Genomic DNA, 11,191 nt, shown 5'->3' on the forward strand with positions numbered 1-11,191 from the left:
AGATTAGAAACACTTAGAATCGGTGCTAGTGCTGGAATAGAATACAGCTTACTAAGCGACCGCGACGTTCGTTCGCGCCTGTCATATACTAGAAATACTCACGTTCGCTTGTACCCCCAAAATTGTATGCAGGAGGGCCTAGTCAACGTTTTGCTAACGTAAAAAAGGCGAGGCCGAAGGCCGAGCGATAACTAAAATCCTAAAAGTCATCGTCGATTAATTTTGAATATATCAAAAATTACTAAAACTCAACGACAAATATAAAGGCGAGGCCGAAGGCCGAGCGATGGCTCTAATATCAAGAATTAAAAAATGTATCAAAAAGCACTAGATTTCAGTGACAAACGTTAATCGCCTGTGTAATTTTTGCGAGGTCGAGGACCGAGCGCCTCGTAGGGCGAAGCCCGGAGCGGCCACTGTCGCAAGCTCTATAAAATAATGTAAGGCTGGTTTTAGTGTCACGCGGACTGTCAGTGCGGATCGCTCCGCACAGCCGATCTGTATGAACTGCTAGGGAGCGGAGCGGTTCCTCCGGACCGCATTACTCTAAAACGCTCCCTAGAAGTTCATACAGATGTTCGGAGCGGGCCCGCACCGGACGGTCCGCGTGACACTAAAATCAGGCTAAGAGTAGGCGTACACCGTTGATTTATAGTTGGCCGATAGTTGTGCCCGATTTTAAATTGTATGAAGAATCGGCCAAATCGAATCGACGTAGTGTGCGCACTCCCATACATGTCCATACTGATCAACTGCCCGGCGAACACAATCAGGCGAAGTTATGAGAAGAAGTGATGACATTTATCAACGATAGCAGCCCGACGCGAGGTACCGTATTTGTGGTGTCAAGCCCCAGAAGGGGGAGAATTCGACTATGAGAAGGGACATGGATCAGATAAATTTGTAGGGAGTCAAGCAAAGCGCCCGGGGAAAAGAGCCCAGAGCAAGTACCCGCGCGCCGTGAGGCAGGATGAACCATGGGTGGTGGTGATCAACTGCCCGACTAAACTATCGGCCGACGAAAAATCAACGGTGTGCGCCTACTCTAAGTCCAGACCCGTGTCCCGCGACCGACCTGCGTGGCTGGGCGCGTGCAGCGAGGCGGGCCGCGGACGGCGCGGCGTGGTGGCGGGCCGGCGCGGCGCGCTCAGCACGCTGCCGTCGCGCGACACGCTCGGCGTCGTCGCCGCGCTCGCGCCGCAGGTGTCGCCTGCGGGACCTGTGCGAATCACCGGAGTTTTACCGTGACTTTATTATATCTTTAGACTTCACTCTATAGTCTGATCGCCGAGCACGTAGAATTTTGTCCAATGACCCCAAGCTACCCATCCTTATCGCTCGCGCGTAATTATACAGTGTGAGTCACGTTAAAATGTACATATAATAAATAATAGATGAAACTAGACCTATTTTATCGACAAAAAAGAGGTCAAAAAATTTTTGAGATTTAAAAAAAAAAAATTATAGATTTTTTTTTCTTCCAATTACTTATTGTAAAGAAAACGAAATAACTTTTAAACTAAGCGATATCAAATAATTAAAATCGCATGTCTCTATCCTTATCACAACGTTTGCAATGATCGTTTGAACAAAGGCCTTCCACAACATTATTCTCCGTTACAGGTAGAGACAATTTTAATTTTAATTAAAATGCTTATTTTATGTTTCGTGTTTTTATTTGAAATCTAACTTGTCTTTATCAAAATTACAAATCTAGAGCCATTTTCAGTTTCGTTGTTAACGAAGCTTTGAATGGCGCGCCCGGAGAGGCTTAGTTCAAACTATCATTGCAAACGTTGTGTTAGGGATAGAGACATGCGATTTTTGGTTTTACGAAGGTAATACGATAGAGAATAATACAAAGTAATAAAAACCACCGGTTATAAGGGCATTTTTTGGAGAAATTTATCAAATAACCATAAAAACACGAATTTAAAAGCAGATTTTTTTCAAAAAGTATCATTTTTTATTATTTGTTGGCCTTTTTTGTATATTGTATGTATTTTTTTTGTATCGCCTGTTATTTAGCATTATTACTGTTTTTATTTTATCAGGATATACCTCTTAGTTTAAAAGTTATTACGTTTTCTTTACAATAAGTAATTGGAAGAAAAAAAATTCTATAAAAAATAAATAAAAAAATCTCAAACATTTTTTGACCTCTTTTTTGTCGATAAAAATAGGTCTAGTTTCATCTATTTTCATATGTACACTTTAACGTGACTTACACTGTATTGCTGTCGCGACTGTGCGACGGGCGCCCGCAGTAAGTGTACGAGCGAAAATTCTACGTGCTCAGAGACCGGGCTTTAACAATGGTTTATTTGATGCCTTTTTCCTATAACACGGATTTCGGCACGCGTGCGTATTTCATTATTTCATACATGTCGTTCCTATTACTATTGCGGATTGGCTGCGGGCACACAATGCAATATCTTTGTCCTGCGTGCAACCAGCAGCGTGATATTACACGCACGGTGACCAGAGGTGGAATTGTGTAAAACAATCGTTATCATTTGACAGTTGATAACGTACGATTATTCTGTCAAACGCTTTGTTTAACTGACTTTATCGTACATTATGAACTGTCAAATGATTACGATTGCTTTACAGTGTAACGCAATTCCACCTCAGATACGCACGTATGCCGAAATCTACACAGGAAAATGGCAGTTATGGCCAATTGTAATTTTGTATTATGATCACACAAAAATTAAAGAATAAGAAAATAATATCATATCATGTCTAGTAATATGCAAAATCATATCAAATTATCGCTTGGAAACTATAGGCTATTAAATTTTTACAAAAAATATTTTCTTGATTGAACTCTACCTTCAAAGTTTAAAGAAACAACCTTAACTTATTGTAACATTAAAAGCATAATTTTAGTAAACATTAATTATTCATGTATTAGTTTACAATATTTAAAGCTAAGTTATTTAAATATTGCACATAGAGCTTAGCAAAGGGCAACATAAAGAAAGCTGCGATTAATGAAAATTATGTTATTTGTTAAATAAAAGACAAAGTGAAACTATCATGAAAGTTTGTGATTAAAATTAAAAGAACTATAATACTTGATTTGTACTAAGTGTTTTTAACTTTTTATACAATCTTACAAAAACTGAAACAAGAAATAAGAAAATTATAGAATCAAATATCAGGTATATTATTATGTAGAACCAGAATGTAAAAGCCTTGGATACAGAAGGGGACAACATGTCGTTTGAAAATTACAAGTACTTACGTGAATATTCGAGTAAAAAATGTTTCACATGCGATTGCTCTCCGAACTTACGGGTAAAGTAAATAGATTACGTCAAGCGCCATTATGCGTGACACTTGATAATATTACCGTGGCACGTGCTGATATGCGGGACACATTAAGTACAGTTTTCTCGTATCCAAAACTTTAACACATTCATCGTCCACAAACGAACAATAATAATGCACATCTGTACACCGGACTATTAACCCGTTCTTACCTCGCGGCGTGTTAACCCCGGTACCGGCGATGGACGCGGGGCGTGGCTTTCGCGGCGCGCTGCTGGCCCGCCGGACCACGCCGGCCGCCGACAGAGCGCTGCCCGGCCGGGAACCCGGCGTCGTCTCGCCGGAGCGGCACTCTGCACACCGACGGGACTGTACAGTGCCCGAGCTACGACGCGTGTATAGCGTATGAAGCGGTAGGTTGGATAGAGGACGGGTTAAGAGGTAAGGAACGTTTTCTTGGGACGAATAAACAAAAGACTCGCGCTATCGCGCGCGCAAGAGCTAACAAAGACGCTCATTTGTTTCCAGGGCGCATTTTACTGATTAAAAATAAAAGACGATCGCACTCTACGACTGAGTAATTATGACAAAACACGATCGCCTGAATGGAAACGAGATACCGTTCATTAGCGTGTCAGAGCTTAGGAAACGTTTCTTTTTTTATTTTTCTGCGTTGGGCTTTTACTTTCGGACCACGCCGGCCGCCGCAGCGTGCTGCCCGGCCGGCCGCGAGCCCGGCGTCGTCTCGCCAGAGCGGCACTCTGCACACCGACGGGACTGTACAGTGCCCGAGCTACGAGGCGTGGGGGGCGCGACATGTATGTGTAACAAGCGATAGGATCGACAAAGGAAAGGTGTTGAGGCATGGGACGGAAGAGTAAACAAAACACTCGCGATCACGGAGACGCTCATTTGTTTCATTGCCGCATTTTACTGATTGAAAAATCTGCACTCGGCACACCGACGGGTCTTTATTACAGTGCCCGAGCTACGATGCGTGTGGAGGGCCCGGCATGTGTGGCGTAACAAGCGATGGGAACGGCAGAGGAGGGGTTAAGGTAATGGAAAAAATAAACAAAAGACTCGAGATCTTGCGCGCGCAAGAGCTAACAAAGACGCTCATTTGTGTAGCTTAACAAGCAAAAACAAAACACTCGCGATCACGGAGACGCTCACTTGTTTCAATGCTGCATTTCACCGATTGTAAAATAAAAGACGATCGCACTGCCACGACTGAGTAATTATGACAAAACACGATCGCAAACAAGATACCGTTCATTAGCGTGTCAACGTTTTTCTTTCCTTTTTCTGCGTTTTTGCTACTTTTCCGGCGTCGTCTCGCCGGAGCGGCACTCTGCACACCGACGGGACTGTACAGTGCCCGAGCTACGACGCGTGTATATAGCGTTTGAAGCGGTGGGATGGATAAAGGATAGGAGATGGGATAGAAGAAAAAACAAAACACTCGCGATCGCGGAGACGCTCACTTGTTTCAATGCTGCATTTCACCGATTGTAAAATAAAAGACGATCGCACTGCCACGACTGAGTAATTATGACAAAACACGATCGCAAACAAGATACCGTTCATTAGCGTGTCAACGTTTTTCTTTTCTTTTTCTGCGTTTTTGCTACTTTTCCGGCGTCGTCTCGCCGGAGCGGCACTCTGCACACCGACGGGACTGTACAGTGCCCGAGCTACGACGCGTGTGTAGCGTATGAAGCGATGGGTTCGGAGGAGGAGGGGTTAAGAGGAAAGAAGGAACGTTTTCTTGGGACGAATAAACAAAAGACACTCGAGTTCTTGCGCACGCAAGAGAACAAATGACGCTCACTTGTTACAATGCCGCATTTTACTGATTCAACAAAAGACGATCGCCTAACGCTGCGCTAAACGCTGCCTGGATGAAGAATAATTTCGACAAAACACGATCGCGTGAATAGAATGTAACACAAAATAACGGTCATTACAGTGTCTTATGGCCCTCGCCCACGGTGACTTTTAGCAGCGATGCAATCGCGCATTAGTAGCGTGTTGGCATCACTTCTGTAGTGCGTTGCAAATGCGACTAACGCGCGTTAGTTAGTAAAGTCGCCGTGGGCGAGGGCTCTTAGCTTAAAAACCGTTTCTTTTTCTAAATCTTTCGTAAATCTGTTAGTTTCGGAGCACGCCGGCCGCCGACAGCGCGCTGCCCGGCCGCGAGCCCGGCGTCGTCTCGCCGGAGCGGCACTCTGCACACCGACGGGACTGTACAGTGCCCGAGCTACGACGCGTGTGTAGCGTATGAAGCGGTAGGTTGGATAGAGGACGGGTTAGGAGATAAGGAACGCCTTTTTGGACGAATAAACAAAAGACACTCGCGCTTTCGCGCGCGCAAGAGATAACAAATGACGCTCATTTGTTTCAAGAACACACGCGATCACGGATATGCTCATTTCTTTCCATGGCTCATTTAACTGATTGAAAAATAAAAGACGATCGCACTGCCACGATTTTGAGTATTTTTTGACAAAACACGATCGCGTAAATGGAAACGAGATACCGTTCATTTGCGTGTCATGGGTTAGAAAACGTTTTTATTATCTTTTTCTTCGTAAATCTCTTAGTTTCGGACCACGCCGGCCGCCGACAGCGCGCTGCCCGGCCGCGAGCCCGGCGTCGTCTCGCCGGAACGGCACTCTGCACACCGACGGGACTGTACAGTGCCCGAGCTACGACGCGTGTATAGCGTATGAAGCGATGGGAACGGCAGAGGATGGGTTAAAAGCTAAGGAACGCCTTTCTGGACGAATAAACAAAAGACACTCACGGTCATGCGCCTGCAAAAGATATTATATGACGCTCATTTGTTTCAATACCGCATGTTAATTATTGATAAACGAAAGACGATCGCCTAATACGCCGCCGATGAAGAATAATTTCGACAAAACACGATCGCGTGAATAGAATGTAACACAAAATAACAGTCATTACAGTGTCTTAGATTAGGAAAGTTTTTCTTTTCTTTTTCTGCCTGCTTTTTGCTTCTTTTTCGGCGTCGGGACTGTAGAGTGCCCAAGCTACGACGCGTGTGGGGCTCGACAAGTTGCGACATTATAAAGTAAGAAGCGGCAGGATTGGCAGCGGAGGGGTTAAGAACGCCTTTCTGGACGAATAAACGATTGCGATTCATAAGTGCCACTTGTGGTCTAAACTGAATAAATATTTTTGATTTTTGATTGCGGTCAAATACCTGTCTTGTCGAGCATAAAAAAAAAATAAAAAACAAAAGATACTCTCACTCTGGCGCGCGCAAGAGCTAACAAAGACGCTCATTTGTTTTAATATCGCATTTTACGTGGGGAGCGCGATGTATGTAGCATAACAAGCAAAAACAAAACACTCGCGATCACTGAGACGCTCACTTGTTTCAATGCCGCATTTTACTGATTGAAAAATAAAAGTCGATCGCACTGCCACAATTTTGAGTAATTTCGACAAAACACGATCGCGTGAATTCATTCAAATGGAATGTAAAACAACTAACGTTTATTCATGTTACACAACTTTGAGCATATTGGGTCTGTCAGTAGCTTTTCTTTTTCCAGGTAAAGAACCATTGAGGCGTCTGACGTCACCGACCACAATGTCGGTTATCGGTCGGTCGGTGCACGGTGATTCACCCATAGGCCAAAAATCCAAAAATGTCACTGTCTAATCCCGGTCCGATGATGTCCCTAGGTTATTAACTAGTAACCAAGCTATCAAAAACTATAAATAGTAATGTAATAAGGTCAAGGTTTCATTCACTTTTGTGCATCGGAAGTGAGGGCATCTCGAGTCTATTTACCGCGGGATGTGAGTCGTCGAAAGTTAATCACTATGTTATTGAGTGTTACTGTGCCAAATCGAATGTTTAAGTGTATTGATCATATGGAGGTTCAAGAACAAGGCTATGTACNTCTAAATCATTTAGACGCAATTACACACGAAAATTGAGCCGCATCTTGACCAATACAGATTAGGTCAACAGGCTTCTTCTTCATTCAGACCCCCTCTTATCAAGTCTACGTAAGTCCAGGTTAAAAAAAGATGCCCTATCAAAATGTGCACTGGATTTGTTATGTATTTAAAATATTATTTTTTGTGTTGAAAATTGGAATTGTTATGTATTTAAAATTAATTAGATGTATTCTTGCAATTTTATTTTATACCTTTATAGTTAACTATTCATATAAATAACCATTATCACAACATTCTAACATTAAAAGTCGCAGTATTAAATGTTTTACATTTTTTTGTCTAAAACAAAATTACTATGAGACATTTTATCACCTGAAAGTAGACATTTGTGTTGCGAAATATCATAATTATGTTGTAATTTTAATTAATTGTGTATATTCTAACATGTTTCAACGTATAAAATAAAGAAAACCACTTTATTTTGATGTTAAGTATTTATGGCCGCCTTAGTACGGAGCGTGAATCACAGTGCGGTGGTTGGAAGGAAGGAGGAGGGATAGAAGGAATGTGTTAAGGGAAAAGCTCATATAATTACAGCATAGTTTTACAAGATTAACATAATGATTAAGAAAGTGATGTAAATGATCTCAGTAATAAAATAAAAGATTAAAAGTAACGTTCTCTAAATTTTACATTTTACTTAAAAGAGATGAGAAAAGTAATTCCATTCAATTCAAAATTAAGAAAAAAAAGGTTATTTCTTGAATTATTCAAATTATCCAATTCCAAGTAAATGTAATGTTTATTTACAAACAAAATAAAACAAAAAAAGTGATATAAACGTGGTATCAAAACTTAATGTGAATGGTGGATGAAAAAGCATCAAAAAAATTAAAAAGCACACTGTAAAAGATAATATTTTTCCAAAAGATAAAAAGTTTAGAATAATATTATCTTTTACTCATAAAAAACTCACCTTTATTAGTAGTTTACTTGCAACCAGAAACCAAGGAAGCACCAGACCAAATAAGACCCAAACATATTATAAATACAATACCTTTTCAAACCACGTCCAAATGGTGATGGATGATGATGATGACGATGAACCTTTTTATGATGATCAGTTTCTTATAGAATATAGGCGCATCGAACATAATTTAGAGACAAAAATGTCCGGGATGGCTGTCCCAATTAATATTATATTTTTTCGTTGAAAAGCTCACACGCAAAGCTCTTGCAAAGCTTTTTAACCCCTACACCGGAATCAATTTCAAAGATATTCCTCTAAGGTTTATCAAAGAAGAGGGGATGGATTTTGATGATGATGAAATAAGAATTAAAATTAGGTTAGTTACAACTGTGCGTATTAACACCAGAGGCTCGATAAGTGCTGTTGTTATTGACTAAACTTCACCAAATATCGCCAAAAGCAAAGCGTCATCATCTTAAACTAGACTTCTCATGTGCCATTGACGTCAGAAGTACATAATATACCCTATCAGAAAAGGGACTACAAAGTACTACTTAAGGTTTCCTAAAGCTGTACCATTCTCAGGCACTATAACCATTCAGGGATTTGAAGAAGGAAAATCAAGTCTAGGTATAGAAGAATTTCAATTAAGTTTATAACTTGAATATAGCATTGACCTATGATAAGAGAAGACGAAGGGAGGTCAAAGAAGAGTGTCCATCTCCTGTAAGAAGTTCCCTCAACTTATTAGGGTAAGGACATGGGCCCATGTGGCTCAAGTGGAGCATTAAGACGCTCTTCAAAACCAGTGGCATTAACTCATGAAACTGTCGCCACCAAGCTCCCAGGCTGCTCAAATGAGTGGTTAATATGTGTTTAGAAACCAGCGGCATGAGTTATCAGTCCAAAAACAGCGGCACCAGTGAACAGATCGAAGCGTCGCAAACCAAGCTCCCAGCCTGAATGGGGCATCTTACGAGTCTTGGAGGTGCGTCATGGAGTATGCTCTACTTGGCGCGAGCTCAGAATAACTCATCATGAGTTTAACCATTGAAAATCCATCGGAGCTAAACTCCCAGCCTTGAACGGAGCATCAGAACTAGCAGCAGTTAAGACCAAATATTTTGCAATGAAGCACCCAGGCAGCTTAAATAGGCCATAAAGATGCTCGTTAACACCAGTGGCATAACGCAAACCAAGCTCCCATTCCAGCGCCACCAAGCTCCCAGCCTGAATGGGGCGTCTTACGGGTCCTCAAAGAGAGCATTTTAGACTATCAATAAACAGATCACAGCGTCGAAACAATGCTCCTAGGTGGCTTAAATAGGCTGTTACACCAGCAGCATGAGTGAACACTTGAAGCCGTCGCAAACCAAGCTCCCATTCCAGCGGCACCAAGCTCCCAGCCTGAATGGGTCGTCTTACGGGTCCTGCTGAGGTGCAGCGTGGGTTCAGAAGACCATTAACACACTCATTAAGACCAGCGGCATCAGTGAACGGATCGCAGCATCGAAACAAAGCTCCCAGGCGGCTTAAATAGGCCATAAAGAGCGAAGACAGTTTACGTAACAGGTGAAGCCGTCACAACCAAGCTTCGTAACCAAGCTCCCAGGCAGCTCAGACAAATCCAAGCGTCGCCACCAAGCTCCAGCCTGAATGGGTCATCTTACGGGTCCTGCTGAGGTGCAGCGTGGGCTCCGCTCGCGGCAGGCGGTCGAGGCGCGTCATGGAGTAGGCTCTACCTGGCACGAGCTCAAGCGGAGTGACTCATCATGAGTGGAAAATACGTCGCAGGTAAGTCGCCAGGCTCACAAGGAGATCAGAACCAGAATTTTTCGCAATGAATGAAGCTTCCAGGCGGCTCAAATGCTAGACGCTTTTAAAGATCAGGATAAGAACACTTCAAACCGTCGCCACCGAACTTCCAGCCTGCTTAAATGAGTGTTTTAAAACCAGTGGCGTGAGTTAACAGCCCAAAAACCTGCGGCACCAGAAAACAGATCGAAGCGTCGCAAACCAAGCTTTAAGACGCTCTTTAAAGCAGCATGTTAACCATTTGAAGCCGTCGCCACCAAGCTCCAGCCTGAATGGGTCGTCTTACGGGTCCTGCTGAGGTGCAGCGTGGGCTCCGCTCGCGGCAGGCGGTCGAGGCGCGTCATGGAGTAGGCTCTACCTGGCACGCGCGGCGCGGGCGCGGAGTGACTCATCATGAGTGGAAAATACGTCGCAGGTAAGTTGCCAGGCTCACAAGGAGATCAGAACCAGCTACATCAGTTGACAAGACCGAATATTTTGCAATAAAGTATCCAGACGGCATAAATATGCTGAGCTGTTAGGAAACAGGTGAGGCCGTCACAACCAAGCTTCTAGGCTGCTTAATGAGTGGTAAAGATGCTAGTAAAACGCTCCTAGACAGGTCAGAAAGACCATTAGACACTCGTTAAGACCAGCGGCATCAGTGAACGGATCGCAGCATCGAAACAAAGCTCCCAGGCGGCTTAAATAGGCCATAAAGATGCGCGTTAACACCAGCGGCATAACGCAAACCAAGCTCCCATTCCAGCGGCACCAAGCTTCTCAAGGGTCGTCTTACGGGTCCTGCTGAGGTGCAGCGTGGGCTCCGCTCGCGGCAGGCGGTCGAGGCGCGTCATGGAGTAGGCTCTACCTGGCACGCGCGGCGCGGGCGCGGTCGGGACCAGGTCGGTGCGGCGCCGCGCCACCGACGACCACATCACCGGCGCCGGTTGGCGGTCGGGTTCGTCTGGAAGTTAAATGGTTAACACTTAAGTGTACAGCATGTTATTTATATGTTTAAGGGTAGGTATACCCAACATTGATGAAACAAACGCAGGCCGTAACAGCGTATTACACTTGGAAATTTCGACGGGATCATCCAGTGTCTAAGTAGCTGATAGCTCAGTTGGAAGAGCAGTCGCCCGGCAAGCGAAAGGTCGTTGTTTATTATTTTAAAAATTTTATTGTTTTCGACCCTATTATAAGTGA

The 11,191-nt window shown here is 43.5% G+C and overlaps 1 protein-coding gene across 1 annotated transcript; it reads right to left on the reverse strand.

Moving 5' to 3' along the window:
- Nucleotides 1–1,075: 1,075 nt before the first annotated feature.
- LOC114362057 (proteoglycan 4-like) lies at nt 1,076–10,949 on the reverse strand (the record flags this gene model as incomplete). The annotated part of the gene is made up of 4 exons (XM_028317311.1): nt 1,076–1,219; nt 3,489–3,629; nt 9,859–9,930; nt 10,854–10,949. Coding segments are annotated over 4 exons (453 nt in total), but the record flags the coding sequence as incomplete, so codon positions are not given.
- Between the last annotated feature and the right edge of the window lie 242 nt (nt 10,950–11,191).

Source organism: Ostrinia furnacalis, unplaced genomic scaffold, assembly GCF_004193835.3.
Source record: "Ostrinia furnacalis isolate ACB-3 unplaced genomic scaffold, ASM419383v2 OfSCF6149, whole genome shotgun sequence".
Classification (NCBI taxonomy): Eukaryota; Metazoa; Arthropoda; class Insecta; order Lepidoptera; family Crambidae; genus Ostrinia; species Ostrinia furnacalis.